Source organism: Mytilus galloprovincialis, chromosome 10 (genome assembly GCF_965363235.1).
Source record: "Mytilus galloprovincialis chromosome 10, xbMytGall1.hap1.1, whole genome shotgun sequence".
NCBI classification, from domain to species: domain Eukaryota; kingdom Metazoa; phylum Mollusca; class Bivalvia; order Mytilida; family Mytilidae; genus Mytilus; species Mytilus galloprovincialis.
Genome location: NC_134847.1, coordinates 43,115,400 through 43,133,658, shown reverse-complemented (window position 1 = coordinate 43,133,658; position 18,259 = coordinate 43,115,400). Strand labels below are relative to the sequence as shown.

The 18,259-nt window shown below is 30.6% G+C and overlaps 1 protein-coding gene across 2 annotated transcripts; it reads left to right on the top strand.

The window, feature by feature from the left end:
* The first annotated feature begins 2,769 nt into the window (after nt 1-2,769).
* On the top strand, nt 2,770-13,968 carry LOC143049185 (uncharacterized). Of its 2 annotated transcripts, XM_076222917.1 has the most exons (6): nt 2,770-2,859; nt 5,579-5,762; nt 9,098-9,180; nt 10,079-10,168; nt 12,413-12,427; nt 13,703-13,968. In XM_076222917.1, the coding sequence occupies exons 1-6, from the start codon at nt 2,799-2,801 to the stop codon at nt 13,891-13,893; spliced, it is 624 nt and encodes a 207-aa protein (XP_076079032.1). In that variant the 5' UTR covers nt 2,770-2,798; the 3' UTR covers nt 13,894-13,968. The 2 variants fall into 2 exon arrangements, with proteins under 2 accessions (XP_076079032.1, XP_076079033.1); XM_076222918.1 differs by lacking the exon at nt 12,413-12,427.
* The last annotated feature ends 4,291 nt before the right edge of the window (nt 13,969-18,259 follow it).

Here is an 18,259-nt window from a genome sequence, read left to right as displayed (position 1 = left end):
AAACACGTATAAATTACATTAACAAACGTAAGTTTGGTTTCATCTTTCTTTGACATAGTGAAAGATTTATTAATTTATTAGAAATAATTATCTCCTCAACAACAAACATATCGATGAAATGGTATTAAAGGCTATCATAACAACACTATAGTTTAATAAGTATAGTACAAACATAAGAAATTATATGACAGAAAATGAATATCGTTATAATAAAATGTCAAATTTGGTTGGGGCACACAGTGTTTAAATATTTATAAAACCGATTAACAGCAGATTACACAACACTACATATGTAACAAAAATAAGCTACTCAAATCCACAATAATAATCATGGATTGCTACAAATACTGTGGAAGGGTAAGCAAAATCAACATGTTGCGCTTTCGGACAAAGCAATTGTGTGTCGCTGGTAGCTGAGGAAGCGGGTTAATGCTAGTATATATGCTTTGTAACTTATGGTGATCACGTTGGTTTAGTTGGATTTACATTCCGCTTATAAATCTTACCTCTGATATATCAACAGGTTTTCCCAAAATTAGCCGCTTCATTGTCGTTGTCTACCCTAAGACCCTGTGCACCTGATATATCAACAGGTTTTCCCAAAATTAGCCGTTTCATTTTCGTTGTCTACTCTAAAACCCTGTGTACCACTATAATTTGACAGATATGTTTGACTAAAGGCTTCACATATACACACGTTTGTAAAGTATGAGTAAATATATATTCGATATGAATTCTTTAATTCTCATTTAGTATTGGTCCTACGCAACCTGTTGTTCACCTATTATGCGCACATCGATCACACTCTTTTGAATAGATTCACTTACAGATGTCATTTTAAAAAGTCAACAGTTGAGTGATTTAGAAATTACTGAGTTGTAATAAACGCTGACCGATTCATCTCTTGTTTCAGACATGTCACATGTATCAAGCTAATTGATATATGAACACTTGTTACACTTTGATCTCCATGATATTTTTCGCTACTCGCCGATTAGTTGGAGTGTGTGTAGAAAAACTCAATTCTTCCTTTTTTAATCTAATTTTGTTGATTTTTATATTTTGATTTAGCGTTGTTTACATTAAAATTCAAATTTTCATTCTAATTATAACCTCCTGTTGCCTTTTCGTGTATGCACTGAATCTAGCTGCGTCTTTAATTGTAAAATGATATATCTGATACCAACATTTATCCAATAGCTAATCAAAAGATCTCATAAACACTTGTGCACCTCAATTTTAAGTTAAACAAAGTGTCTACGTCTTCATCATCTTTTTGCCTCATATTTATTTCTAATCTTTTAAAAATGTGTTATTCAAATTTCTGTTTTATGTTTGCATATTTCATTTGGTTGTCATCTGGCAAAATATCATCGGAATTAACCATAATCGATTCCCAATTATCTAGTGCCTTACAAAACTCATTTTGAATATGAAGTAATGTTCTTTTTTTTTCTAATTTCATGTAAGTACATCATAAATAAGTTACACAATGAAAACATTCATACTAATCAGTATTACAATATACTTTTTTGTCAGCTGATTTATTCGGACATTTGCGAAAACCTTTCAAAATGTAAAAAAGTTATAGGCATGTACTCATTAAATCTCTATTTTGATAAGTTTTTCTTTGGTTTTGTCTTTTATCTCAAAATAATTAAAGAATGTACTTTAATCAGGTTTAGAACTAGGTGTCAGATGTTCAGACAACTTCTTTTTCCCTACGATACAGAGTAAAAGATTATGCCCAATAACACCTATTTCTCTTTTTCATATAACTTCTAAAGCTCACAAAGGTCATTTATAAAAATCTTAGAATATTACAGATCTTTTTTACTTTCGATATGAGACCCAAATAATACCAATGCAAAAGTAAACGTCTGAGTAAGCCTTTTCCCGTCATTTTAAAATATATCAATTATATCGAAAAGGAGCCACATTACATATCATTTGTTTTGTTTACTTGTTCCTCAACTAATATTCTTCAAAATTATATTTTCAATTGAAAACTTAATTGTTAATCCCACCTAAGTACATCCCAAAATTAGCTAGAAAATGTGAAACTTATCAATGTACAAATGATTGATTTTGACATTTGCAAAAAACATCAAAATTTCACTTTACGTTTCGAATACAAATGTGGGAATTTTAATTTTTAAAAAAAGCAAAATATCTGTTTCATTTTCCGTCCAAAATTTGTATTATTCAATTTTGTTTTAACCAATCATAGTATATATCTTATATATGTTTGCATGGCCTGTATTTCTACGAACCATCCATAAAGATTTTTTTTTTAATGTACCAACATTTTTATGTTTTAGAAAGTACAAACGAAAGCTATTTTCAGAACAAGGAGGATATCAAGTGTAACATATTGACTGTGATCATTTAAGTATACATTGTACTTCCATGTTGTAACAATTATTTTTACATTTACTTTCTCCAATGCAAATTGGATCACAAATGCCTTAGAAGTATTTTCGTTATCATTTTTTTTCTTCTTGTATTTACAAATGTATTTGATATAAATGAGTCATGTAGTTATCCTTTTTGAAAAAATATTTATTTTAGTTGAAATGATAGAACATTTTTTGAGTGGGAACTCCTTTTTGTCTATTGACTGTATATATATCATATATTTTCTACCTTTTAATCAAAGAAGTTTCATCTTGACCCAGCTGTTAAAAATTGAGATGTATACAAGTATATATATATAAAACATATGAGTAGTACAAAGCATCCCTTCTTCATTTATATCGTATATATAACTTAGTTTAGACAGACGTTTAGCTGGCAACATGCACAAACTCAAGATCATTGTGATTTATTTCATGTTTTCACTGTTTGAGTTTTCTGCAGGTAAGAAGATTGCTTTCCTTATTTGTTTACCAATAATGAATTGTATGTTAGAAAACGCGAAAATTATTTAACAATTTAAAAAACTGTATGCTAGCTAGTCACAATTTTTTTGCTTAATATTTCAGCTTGATATAAAAAGGCATGTGGTCCTTTTAATAATTATGTGTGTGTGTCCTACTTACATATTATTGCCAATATAATAAACGACTGTCATACAAGTGAGAGGTTTGAGTTGCTATAAAAATGATACATAAGAAAATGTCTGTACCGGATCAGGAACATGACAGTTGGTATCAATTATTGTGACGTGTGTTTGAGGGATTGATTTTAACATTTGATTAAGGACATTCTTTTTTGAATTTTCCTCGAAGTTCGGTATTATTGTAATTCAAGTTTCACGTTTATTCGTTAAAAATATCTATTCGGTAATTTTTTTCAGAAATTAAAGATTTTGTATTGCTTATTACGCCGATTTTTCAGTTTGAACAATCTTCAGTTCTATGCAAAACGCAACATGAAGTTTTTAGACATTAACACGACTATAAACAATTTTATTTGCAATACGTAAATAATGATGGTAAGTTTAAATAACTAAATATGTTGAAAAGAAGTCACACAGACCTAAACGTAATATTAGTTGACTTTCTTCAAAGGATAATGCATACACCAGTTATGGAAGCCCTGACCTTTAACAATTACCAAACCAAACGAGCAAATAAGTATTACATCACGCTGTAAACTTAATTTCCTACTTTTAACACTTATGACTTCAAATTATGTGTTGGGTTGATAACGGCTTCAAACCATGCCTCTTTAATAATGTGTTTCTTTGTTTACACACAAACTAGTAAGATTAAAGGGCTTCTCATATAAATCGAATATTTACATGTTATAATGTAAAATGAAATACTTTTTGTTTACTGTACTGTAATATCGATAGGACAAATACTATGATTTGACTTTAGTATCTCGACGTTTTGAAATGTATTTTGTTTTGTTTAGTAACATACCTGTATCGCAAGCCGTTTTTATATTTATTCACTTCATGATATCTAATCAAGTTATAAAGTCCAATACTTGTTTTCTCCTTTTTTGTTAGCAAGTTTTAAATTTTATTGGCAAACAATTATTCTCAGCTGTTTTTATTTTATAAATGCAATATTTTCGTTAATAAATCATATATCTTATTTAAAATATAAAATATCTTATTTGATAAATAAGACATTTATCTTTTTATATTAGATATCTTATTTCATATATCAGATAACTATATATTATTTAATACATTAAATCTTGTATTTAAATATATAACATACATGTATCTCATTTATTAAATAAGATATCTTAATTAACAATAAAGATTTTTTATTCAATAAATAATATATCTCATTTGATAATTAAGATATCCTTTTTAATAAATGAGATATCTTATTTAATAATAGTTATCAAAGGTACCAGGATTATAATTTTGATACGCTAGACGCGCGTTTCGTCTACACAAAACTTATCAGTGACACCCAGATCAACATAGTTATAAAGCCAAACAAGTACAAAGTTGAACAGTATTGAGGACCCACAATTGTGCCAAATACAGCTAAGGTAATCTATTCCTGAGATAAGAAAATCTCTATAAACAGAAAATTTATAAAAATTACAATATAATTGGTACTCATGTCAGCACCGAAGTGCTGACTACTGGGCTGGTGATACCCTCCGGGACGAAATGTCCACCAGCAGTTACGTCGACCCAGTGGTGTTAATAGTTATCAAAGGTAATAAATGAGATATCTTATTTAATAAAGAGTTCACTTAAAATTCTTATTCCAGTCTGCTTTTTGTCTATCTAGAAATAAAAATGAACGAAATAATTATTAAGGATTCAAATATTTTAAGAAATTCTAGTTTAGGGGAAGGAAGGAGGAGGTCCTTGAATAATTCAAAATGTTCTTCCTCTTTCAGAATTCGGCACACAGAAAAAGTAACAGGAATGAGTCATAGTCCACAAAATGAAATGATACAAAAAATCAATTTATTTATTTTTCACGTTTGCTGACATGGTTATATTTGATTAAATTTGAACTGCATTTTTATAAACATTCTTTTAATGGTTAACATACCCCTCTTTTATTTTATCCAAATATGACAAGAACTGGTTTGTTAGCTTACTTGTATTATGTTTTGATGGTGTATTCATCACGATCTTTCATATGTCAAATTTAAAATATCTTGAAAAAAAAATAAAATCACAAAAGTACTGAACTCCTAGAAAAATTCAAAATGGAAAGTCCATAATCGAATGCTAATATCAAATTTCACACCCATCAAACATAAACTACACAATATATACTTTACGCACAAAAATTAATGTAAATTTTGATTGTTAATGACACTATCAAAGTGTGTCTGAAGATTTTATGAATAATACTGATTCAAAATATTTGTTTATAACACACAATTTTTCATTTGAAATGGAATCGAAAAATAACTACATTTTTTGTACATATTGTCTGAAAAAATGAATTTTAAATGTAATGCGCTAGAAACAGAAAAAAAGACCAAGCAAAGCTCCTCATTCTATCTGCTCTTAAGCACTACTCAAACACATTTGTATTAACAACAATGCATACCATATATTTATTCAAGAAATTGTCTCCCTTTTGTTTGTTTCAGAAACCTCATCTAAACATTATTAGGATTAATGTATTTACTTTTATTCCAGGTATGACTGAATTTCCATGTTCTTTTCCTTGTCCATGGCACAATCAAACATTTCGTGAATATAGTTCTCGTTTTTATGAATGGATGTTTAATGCTGATGGTAGAACCAGTACTCTATACTCAGACATAGGTGATATATATAACATTAGGTGTCATCAAATTACAGAACGATTCCTTATTGTGAGGTAAAACAATATACAGTGTACCTAGATGTCAACGTTGATTTCAGTTATCTAATTTGTCAATTAATTCTTAATAAATTAAACAGATTAATTCTAAAGTATGGTTCGTAAATAGTTATCAAATGAACAAGTTTTTAATTTGATACATCAGAGTTTGGTCTATATAGGACTCATGAGTGCGGCTCAAATCAAAGGAGTAAAAAGCTAAACGAGTACTGTAAATCTAGAAATTATTGTGTACATTTATTATTACGGTTTGTAGTTTTAGACTAAAATCGATTTGATTTCTTCGATATTGAGATTTTTTTTTAATTTACATATAAAATGGCAAACTGCTAGCTTAAACTAGTGCGAATACAAGCAAGTTGCATTTTTCGCAATAATAAAAACATCGTTATAATTTCTGAATAAAAAGTAAAAGTTGAAGAGCATTGATGACCAGAAATTCCCTAAAGTTGTTGTCACGTGTGCTAAATCTGTATTCTATTTATACTCGGAGCACCTGAGATCACTCTTAGTTTTTGGTGGGGTTCGTGTTGCTTATTTTTTAGTTTTTTATGTTGTGTCATGTGTACTATTGTTTGTCTGTTTGTTTTTTTCATTTTTAGCAATGGCGTTGTCAGTTTATTTTCGATTTATGAGTTTGACTGTCCCTCTGGTATCTCTCGTTCCTCTTTTACAACCTCTGTTTCATATTTGTGCACGTTATTATATAGTTATAAAAGTGTTTATTATTCGAATAGTTTGAAACCGAGAATAATTAAGATCAAGATAATTAGAAGTGATGAAATATATCAAATTAGAATATCGAATAGAAAAAAACATCTTTGAGACGGGATGTATATAGAAGATTGCATGATTTTTTGACTTTGTTTAGGCATAGTTAGGATATAACGATTAGGATAGGACATAATAGACAATTAGATGAACAGTTAAATTCATAAGTGCTCTTTATTCAGATGGACAGTAATTTGCAGTCGCATTTATTTCTTTTATGAAATGTTAACGACAGTCAAATTTCAATATCAGCAAATCGAATAAAAAGCAAATTTTCTTTTGAAACTCTTTCTATATATTTTAATGATTTATCTAAATTGATTAATTTCGTTTCTTCTTCCGTTTATATTCAAATATCAAAACTCGTATTATTCTCATTATAATCATGAAAAGAAATAGTAAAGTGCAATACCTCACGACAGAGATGACTTGATTTTAATAATATATTTCATGTACAGAATACTAAACATAATGTCCTCATATAAATATGTAAATAGTTCAATGAACACACACTCGCGTAAAACAAACCAATCTCTTAATGCATGATACAAAATTTTAGATAACAACAGTACTTAAAAAAATACGTGACCGGTCGAGTAGACCCTGTCGTGCCGAATGATTTAACCGCCAAATCAGATAAAACCAATGACCTAAAAACGCCAACTATGGGCAGACAATTCAGAAGAAATTAATTTCATTCTAATTCTTAAACTCATCTAATTGAAATTAAATTAATTTCTCATTTACATATTTCTGTTTAGTTTAATCTGCTACAATCATTTTCTGATAAGGGCAGACGTCACGTGTGGTAAATCTGTATTCTATTTATACTCGGTAACAGCCGCTGTTTCATATATGTGCACGTTATTATGTAGTTATAATCAAACTAGATCTGGAACTTAAAATGTCTGATCACTAAGCTATACATAACACTTGTGTTAATTAAATACGGCTAAGGTCAGTTATGCCTGGGATAAGAAAAATCGTTTATATTTCGAAAAGCTCATACTTTTTTACACATGTCAACATGTCAAAAATAAAGAAAACTACTGAGCTGGTGATACCCTCTGGTACTTAAAGTCTACCATCAGTTGTATCGAATCAATGGTGTAAATAGTTATCATGAATATACGTTGATACGCCAGAAGCGTTGAAATGACCCTGTGATTCTTACTTTGTTGTGATGTTATACTATTGTTTTAAAAAAAGGGAGGAGGTTTGGTACCATTAAAACGTTTAATCTTCGGTACTGGCATGAAAATACGGATTTTTTTGTGTTATTAAAATTCGCTTTCACAAAATTTTAGAAATTATTATAAATTAAGGAATGTATCTCCCTCATGCAAAGCTCTGGTTCCTTTCACAGTTTTGGCTATACTTTTTGGACATTTTGGATTGTAGCTCTTCATCTTTTATATAAGCTTTGTATTTTAAATATTTTGGCCACGAGCATCACTGAAGAGAATGTATTGTCAAAATGCGCATCTGGTGCAGAAAAATTTATACCGTTAATGTTATTAATCCCGCTGCAAATTTTTGTACCTGTCCTAAGTCAGGAATCTGATGTACAGTAGTTGTCGTGTGTTTATGTAATTCATACGTGTTTCTCGTTTCTCGTTTTTTTCTATATAGATTAGACCGTTGGTTTTTCCCGTTCGAATGGTTTTACACCAATATTTTTTAGGCCTTTTATAGCTTGTTGTGTGAATCAAGGCTCCGTGTTGAAGGCCGTACCTTTACCTATTATGGTTTACTTTTATAAATTGCTTTTTGGATGGAAAGTTGTCTCATTGTGTAGCAACTCAGATGCTTTCAGTTTAAATAATGTGAAGAAAAGGGGAAAAGTATAAACAGAATACGGATTCATAGAATAAATTAAAAGGACATGTATCATTATATTTAAAAAGACAGACTTTGATTTAAAAAAACGAAAGAAAAGAAACGATAAGCTACAACCAACAATCGTACAATCCATACAGATAGCAAAGTAATTTCTTTTTTTTTTGTTTAATATTTCAGATTTAAAAACAACAGATTAGGATAGTAATTATAAATGATTGACTTTGGACCAGAACTAAAACAAAGTATAGGAAGTGGAATAAAATTATTTTTACGTTATAAAAAATAAGATGTGGTATGATTGCCAATGAGACAACTGTCCACAAAAGACCAAAATGACACAGACAGTAACAACTATAGGTCACCGTACGGCCTTCAACAATGAGCAAAGCCCATACTGCATAGTCAGCTATAAAAGGCCTCGATAAGACAATGTAAAACAACTCAAACGAGAAAACTAACGGCCTTATTTATATAAAAAATGAGCTGATATATGGGAGATATAGCAATTGATTCAACCTCAAAAAATCATATTTATCGCAGACGAAGCCCTTGTGTAACTTTTTTTCTTGGGTGACAAAATCGTCATATCTCTCTCAGGCACAAGAAATAATTGTATAATACATGTATCATTAAATGAAAATGGAAAATAATGTATAGGCAAATAAGGTAGTGCATTCTTTGAACATGATAAACTTAAGATATCTACACCTCTTTTTCAGAGAAGAGGGCACTGACAACTTTAGATGCCTTTCGATCAATTATAATCCGGAAACACCTCTGGAGTTTATAATGGAAGGTTGGAGTAAGTTAGTATGCTATTCATCACATTATTATACATGCAAAATTGTATAATATATATCTTAAAGTTCGTTAATTGGTATATCCGTACTTCGTGTATGCTACATGATCAATAGATAAAAAAACGTATGATTTGTTTCCTTTGTATTATTGCTTAATAGTTCCTAGACGTATGAAAAAAGCTTTTTCGAAGTAATGAATCATCTCAAAAGTTTATGTATGCTACATGATCAATAGATAAAAAAAACATGACTGTATGATTTGTTTCCTTTGTAGTTTTTTCTTAATAGTTCCTAAAAGTATGAAAATAGCATTTCTTGAAGTAATTAACCTTTTTAAACATTAATGTTTGCTACAGGATCAATAGATAAACAAACTTGCATAATTTGTTTCCTTTGTATTTTTATTAATAGTTCTTAGAAATATGATAAATAGCATTTCCCGAAGTAATTAACCATCTTAAAAGTAAAAATTGTTTTACTCACTGAACTATTATGAGTGGCACGTATGACAAATATCAAAATTATGTTTTTGTCTTTTAATTTTGATGAACAAGACGATGTTTAAATCATTTTATGAATAACTAGCACTTACATGCATAACTCAGAAACATGTTCATACTCTCAAACATTTCCGATTCTACTAAACGTGCCGATAGTACGTCATTGAACTTCAAAACATGTCAAATTGCGGAATCCCGCAAAATTTTCCCCGGAGTTAAGTATTTTTGTGATTTGTCTTTTTTTTCACGATGACATACTTTTAAAAAGAAATAGTATATCATGCAGAGTATATTTGGTATTGTTGCTTTGTATGTTTAGGTTAATATTGAAGAAAACAAAATAAGCTAAATCATGACATTTTATTTTCAAAACTTTATAAGAAAACTATGTACTTTTTAGACGAATTTACTTCTGCTAACCAGACAACAGCATTTACTGATTTATGTGCATTTTGTAAAGAACCAGATTATCCTTTTTCGTGGACGATTGGTAAGTGCAGGTTTATTTAAATCAATAACTCAATACTTTTTAAGAAGAATGTTTAGATGTTTTATCAGATATTCGGTGTCATCTTGTTTTATCTAGCTAGTGTAATCTAAACATTTTACACACTTATCTCTACTTTGCTTTTTAACATTTTTTACCATATGATTTTACGAAATATACATTTAATAAATTTTCCAAAAAAAATGCTATTGTTTTTTATGAATTTTTCAGTTTTGAAAGTAAAATAGTCCCAATATATAATGTATAAGAAATCTAGAGACAAACATTGTGGGTAAATTTTTAATTGCTCATATCTTAGAAGTTGAGACTGTATTCTTTGTTAGCGATTGACAATTGTGTGTTTTTTTTTACCAATGTCAACATTGTATACTTAAAGAAAGGTGAATATATCAATAAAACAGCGCCAAAAAATTCGGTACTAAATAATTCGTACATCATTTGGCCTTTTAACACTTTTTTAATCGAGCGTAATTGATGAGTCTTTTGTAGACGAAATGCGCGTCGTGTGTTAATACAAAATTTCAATCCTGGTTACTACATGTATGATGAGTGTATTTACAACCTCTGAGTTGAAGCCACTGCTGGTGGAGTTTTATTTCCCCGAGGGTATCACCAGCCTAGTAGTCAGCACTTCTGTGTTGACTTGCATTTTCATTGATATGTTCCTAATTATAAATTAATTGTTAACAAAACTTTAATTTTTGAAATACTAAGGCTTTTCTACCTCAGGAATAGATTACATTAACTGTATTTGGCAAAACATTTAGGAATTTGGTCAGGTTTATCGTATTATCATTCGAGCGTCACTGATGAGTCTTTTATAGATGAGATTATTCATTGAAGTTCTCTTCAAATTTGTCCTGCTTTGTCAAAAATGTTAAAAACAGATATTAGTGGTTTTTTATTATATGTTGCACTAATGATAGTCTAAAAAATCACATGAACCGCAGTGCATTTTTTGAACAATTTCTAGCAACTTTTGAGACGAAGAACTAACATTCAGATCATGCATGTACATTCATCAATTTCTGTCTATAGGAAATATTATTGGTTTTTTATTATATGTTGCACTAATGATAGTCTAAAAAATCACACGAACCGCAGTGCATTTTGTGAACAATTTCTAGCAACTTTTGAGACGAAAAACTATTATTCAGATCATGCATGTACATTCATCAATTTCTGTGTATAGGAAAACGTAAACAATGGCGAATGTTTAGAGTCAGCCAATATAACATGCGAAAGGGTGCTGCTAGTGGAATTGTAAATACTCCGGAGATTGTGAAATTTTGTTTTATTTGCTTAATGTTTATGTGTGATTTGAAGAGAACTATTTGCCTATTTTATTGCTTTCTTAATTATACATGTATAAGCATGTCACCGTCTTTGTTTTAGAGTTTGCGCATCAATGAAGTTCTAAATGAAGTTCTAAACGAAATATGAATAATTTACTTTATGCGTAAAGATTTTTGTTAATCATTACTTTTATTACTCAGGGTTCCAATTATAATTCGAAAACAATTCAAGTAATTATTAAACAAAAAACAATACAAATCATCACGCAAAATCCTTAAACTAAAATGAAAATAAATAATTATAGTTATCTATCCTTTTGATTTAGGAACCTAAATCGATAATGTCGACAAATTCAATAATTACTACCAGGTATAAACGACCTCACAAAGCAGTAAAATTAAAAGACAATACTGTCGAATGACTTATGGGAACAAACTGTGCGCCTCTCCTTGCCTACCTCTTCTAATTTTCATATGAATCGGACTTACTTCAGACACTTGTCAAAAACAGGAAGATCAAAGAAGCCAGATTATTAAATTTCACTTCAGATATATTGATGATGATCTTTCCATTAAAGATCCGAATTTTTCTGATTGGGTTCCATTCAAATATCCCTAGAGCTGAAAATTAAAGAATCAACTGACACGGCTTCTTATGTAATTATAATGCACCTTCATGCGATTGTCATACAAATGAGAAGTTTAGCGCTATAAAACCAGGTTTAATCCGTCATTTTCTACATTTGAAAGTTCCTGTACAAAGTCAGGAATATGACACGTGTTGTCCATTCGTTTGATGCATTTAGTCATTTGATCTTGCTATTTGATAAGGAACTTTCCGTTTTGAATTTTTCTTGTATTTCAGTATTTTTGAGATTTTACTTCTCACTGTCAAAAAATATCCTATTAAGCATTACTAATTATTTTACAGGAGACACACCACCTTGTAAGTTAATTACATAGTTATATAATTGCTCCTTTGTCTGAAATAAGAAACTACAAAATAAATTCTTTATACAGTTTTATGCGTCATTTTGAAATAAGATATTTTTATGAGTATCATCAGTTTTATTATACTAATTATAATCATAATTAACATAATGATTATAATAATATACGCAAACTTATTGAGTTATCATAAGCATAATGATAAAATCATCATAATTATAAAAACATTACGATAAAATCAGTATAATAATATTGATAATAATAATAATAATAATAATATAATCAATATAACCAACCAGTAATAACACAATTGATACAAGCATAATGGAAAAAATCAGTAGGAGCAAAATGATAAAATCAATAAAAACGCAATGCTGAATTCAGTAAAATCACTTATATTATTAATATAAGCACACTAATATTATCGGCTGTATAAACATAATGATGAAATCGATATGAGCGTAATGAACAAATCAGCACGAAGATAAAATCAGTATAGCATAATGATAAAACTTGTATAAAACTATAATTCTAACATGACGTCCTTCAAACGCTTTGAGTACACACCTGTGGTAAAATATGAATATATTGCTTTGGCTGTTCCGATCGTACTGCCACGTCATATGCTTTTTTATGAATGAGATAATCGACGTCATAGAACGATGACGTTAGAATAGAAGCATTTACGGGAAAATACACGCTTGTAATACTGAAAATCATCACAACAAGGAAACGTAAACAAACGATGTTAAAATGTGGTATGAGAAAAGTTTTTTTTTATACATATATGACATATAAGTAAATTATTATTTAAATTCATCCAAAACTATCTTAATACGTTATTGTAAACAGTTTAAATCATGTCACTTATTCAGTTTGCTCCGTTCTTTTATGCCAATTTAATAGTGCGTTTATTTATGGAACGTCAAATATTTTCCTCTACTTAGAGCGCTTCGATCCAAAAGAATTGTTGTTTTTGTCCTATTAGAATCGAAATAATTCATCGGAGCTTGAATATATCGTGATTTAACCACGAGTTGTCCCTTTATGCCGATATTTTACACCTCGCTATCGTTCAGGGTAAAATATTTGTCATAAAAGGCCAACCCGTGGTAAAATCATGATATATTCAAGCTCCCATGAATTATTTCTTAATTATCAAAATTTGTATCATTATCTATGATGTCAAATCGTATATTGTTTAACAAACATAGAACACATCACAGTGTATTTCACAACATATAAATAAACTACATTTCAAATGTACTTTCAGCTACCCCACTTCCAGCGTCGGTAGGCTGTAATAGGCCATCATCATGTTCCCCACCTGGTGAAGTTTGTAGTTCGAGTAAAACCATTCCAAAAGCATGCCCTACAACAACTGCATCCCCACCGACTACAACAGATCCCAAAACTACAAAGAGCCACTGTGAAAAGAAGCAGAACACTCGTTCATCAGCTTAGGCAACACCAAACGAATAAATAACCGTTGATTGTTTCACCTAATAGTTTTAAATCTGAATTAAAAAGAATTTATACATTCAATTGTTATATGTCATGAAAAAAATATACTTACAGTTTTTGTTTTGATGCCTATGAGGGTTTTTTTTCACAGAAGACGACGTTTATATAAGAATAAGAAGTTGTGATATGATTGTCAATGAGACCACTCTCGATCACTTACAAATAACGGTCACCTACAGATTTCAAACAATTAACAAAACATATACCATACATTTCAACTCTTGTAACAACAATTCCGTCCTCTTTTTATCGATTGTGACCTATATAACCTTATCACCGGCTAACTTGAACAATAGAGCGGCTACCACATACGAAGAAAATTTTGCGTATCTTTTAGGAGCACCTTGGTTCTTTCCCGGCATTCCGAGGAGTTCGTATTCCACAGTAATTGGTTTTCTATGATATATTTTGTGCACTGTTATATGCTTTTTCTTGTTTTTTTTTCTCTGTTGTTGACCAATGAGTGAATCTCAATTTAGTATCTTTAAATTCTTTTGTATGCATCGATACTAAAGGTCTTTGCATAGATCGATAAACACATCATTGCTGAGGTGCATGAATGTGGATTTGTTGCCGTCCGTCGATCTTTGAAATGATCGAAAAATTTATTTATCTATTAGTAAACATTATTGCAGACATTTCTAAAGCCATTAATGTCTACTTATCTATACAAGTATCGATGGAATTGTAATAGAAGCTAGTATCGATAATCATATCAGCACCATATTACATGTATAAGAAGTATAAGTAGTCAGCACTTTTTGTGCCGACATGAATTATCATTGATATGGTTATTTTTTAAAAATAAACTGTTTACAAAAGAATTTTAAGGCTTTTCTACCTCAGACATAGATTACCTTAGCTGTATTTGGCAAAACTTTGAGGAATTTTGGTCCTCAATTCTTTTCAACTTTGTACTTTTTTTTAGCCTTTTTAACTTTTTTGGATTCGAGCGTCACTGATGAGTCTATTTGTAGACGAAAAGCGCGTCTGGCGTATATACAAAATTTAGTCCTGGTATCTATGATGAGTTTATTTACAACCACTGGGTCGATGCCACTGCTGGTGGAGATTTATTTTTCCCGAGGGTATCACCGGCCCAGTAGTCAGCACTTTTTGTGCCGACATGAATTATCATTGATATGGTTATATTTATAAATAAACTGTTTACAACAGAATTTTTGAAATACTAAGACTTTCCACCTGAGGCATGGATTACCTTAGCTGTATTTGGCAAAACTTTTAGGAATTTTGGTCCTCAGTGCTCTTCAACTTTGTACTTTTTTTGGCCTTTTTAACTTTTTTGGATTCGAGCGTCACTGGTGAGTCTTTTTGTAGACGAAAAGCGCGTCTGGCGTATATACAAAATTTAGTCCTGGTTTCTATGATAAGTTTATTTACAACCACTGGGTCGATGCCACTTCTGGTGGAAATATATTTTCCCGAGGGTATCACCAGCCCAGTAGTCAGCACTTTTTGTGCCGACATGAATTATCATTAATATGGATATATTTTTAAATATACTGTTTACAAAATTTTGAATTTTTGAAATACTAAGGCTTTTATACCTCAGGCATATATTACCTTATCTGGATTGGCAAAACTTTTAGGAATTTAGGTCCTCAATGCTCTTCAACTTTGTACTTTATTTGGCCTTTTTATCTTTTTTGGATTCCAGCGTCACTGATGAGTCTTTTTGTAGACGAAACGCACGTCTGGCGTATATACAAAATTTAGTCCTGGTATCTATGATGAGTTTAATTATTCAATTTATTTCCCTTGACTGGGCGGAGTTTGACCGGTTCGTTCATAATAAATCAGTCCATCTATAGAAAGGTGTTTTAGAATAAACTCATCAATGAAGTGTCCAGTCATTCTTTTGTAAATTCCTTTGATGACACTGATGATTAGAAATCAGTTATAATTATAATGGCAATCGTCCTTATCAAACACATCTTCAAATAGACTGTCCTTATGCAAATTAAAACGTAAGCTCCGCTCGATCAGTTGAAATAACATTGGTAATACGTATACATCAGAAGAGATTTAACCAAAAATGAATATCCTATTTCAATTTTAGTTTCTTGTGTACAATTTGGAAATTAGTATGGCGTTCATTATCACTGAACTAGTATATATTTGTTTAGGGGCCAGCTGAAGGACGCCTCCGGGTGCGGGAATTTCTCGCTACATTGAAGACCTGTTGGTGACCTTCTGCTGTTGTTTTTTCTATGGTCGGGTTGTTGTCTCTATGACACATTCCCCATTTCCATTCTCAATTTTATCGATATAATAAAATGTCGAATTTGAATAAGGGCACAATATTTTATATATATTTGTTAAAACGATAAACAGCAGCCTCCACAGTACTACATAGGTCATAAACATAACCTACTCAAATCCACAAAATAATCATGGCTGGCTAAAAATGCTGTGGAAAGGTAATCAGAAACTACACGTTGCGCTGGTTGAATTGATCATGGAAAATATTGATATAACAAAGACTTTATATATACATAGACATTAAGCTGCTATACTTGCTTATTTTTTCTGACGCTTACAACAAATAAACTCAACAAAGATACAAATATTAAGATCAAAGTCTTCTTTTTCTATTCTTGGATACAGATACTATGTACTTCAAAGAGGAGGCATACGCAACAGCTCAAACAAAGACCTAACGATTATGCTTAATCAAAATAAAGTCACCAGTGGACATTTCAATGTTATTTGAAATCATAGTTACAAAGACTATTGAAAAAAGCTTGTATATTCTCTATCTAGGTTAACGCAATATTGCCTCTCTAGAAGTTAATATGGCGGGTTCTTATGCTATTTCATTTAGGGTGATCACTAAAGTTCAGTTGGATCTATATTTTGCTTGGAAGTCTTACCCCTGAGTTATTAACTGTTTTTTCTAAGGATTTTCTTATCTCAGGCATACATGACCTAAGCCGTATTTGGCACAACTTTTTGGAATTTTGGATCCTCAATGCTCTTAAACTTTGTACTTGTTTGGCTCTATAGATAGAATGATATGAACGTCACTGATGAGTCTTATGTAGACGCTGGCGTACTAAATTATAATCCTGGTACCTTCGATAACTATTTTCAACATAAACCTTATTATTGTAAGTGTATTCCCTTGAACCTTATGCATAACTAGTTTGACCCAGGTGTTTGCCTCATGCCTACACATATACACATGATTATAAAGTAAGGGTGAATAAATATCGATTGCCACTTGAGTTCTTTCTTAGTATTGGTAGTGCGCACATCGCTTAGACTTCTTTACAAAGTAAAATCCCAAATATACTGAACTCCGAGGAAAATTCAAACGGAAAGTCTCTTATCAAATGGCAAAATCAAAGGGAAAAAAAACCAAACGAATGGACAAAAACTGTTATATTTCTGACTGACTCAGTCATTTTCAAATGTAGAAAATGGTGGATTTGAACGTGGTTTAATGTTGTTGATTTTTTTGATTTTTTGCATTAACATTTACATTAAAGTTTAAATTGTCATTCTCATAACAGCCAGTTTTTGCCTTTTCGTGTCCGATCGGCGACCCATGTTAGTTCTGTTTTTTTGGTATGCACCCCTTTGCACCTCAATTTCAAGTTGATCCAAAGCTTAGGAAAAATGTGACCTAAGCTTCTACATTTTCATCATCTTCTTGTCTCAAATTTATTGCTAATCTTTCAAAAGAGTAATATTCAAATTTTTGTGTTGTTTTTGCATATTTCATTTGATTGTCATATAATATATCATACGATGCAAACATATCATCGGACTTGAATTAAATCGTGTAGATTAATGAGTTGTTTCTGTTTTTTACCTTGAGCCACAAAAATGAACTTATTCAATAAAATTATATGTCTGGTTTACAAAACTCATCTGTAGCTGCGATTGAATGTTATAAGCTATAAAAATAAAGGTTCTAAAATGCTGCAACTAAGTTACAGTATAACTTTTTTTTTAAATATACATATAAGAAACAGTACCGATGTTCAAATCACATGAATGCATTGCGCAAATACAAATAGAGGTAACACAAACAAAAGAAACCGCATGAACTCATACATGACTGTGACTCAGTACATAAGACAGGGTAAACGTTTCCTGGCATGCATACATCAGTCGTCGTGTGAATTCAAACACAGCAAAAACATCACAATTTTGAAAAGGACGAAATATGATCGTTCAATTTTTTTGGCAAGCATTCTGGTATTAAAAAAAAATAGAAATCGAAAACTTGTCTCTTGTGAGTTAAGAAAAAGATACATTGTAAAGGTGTGCACTCAAT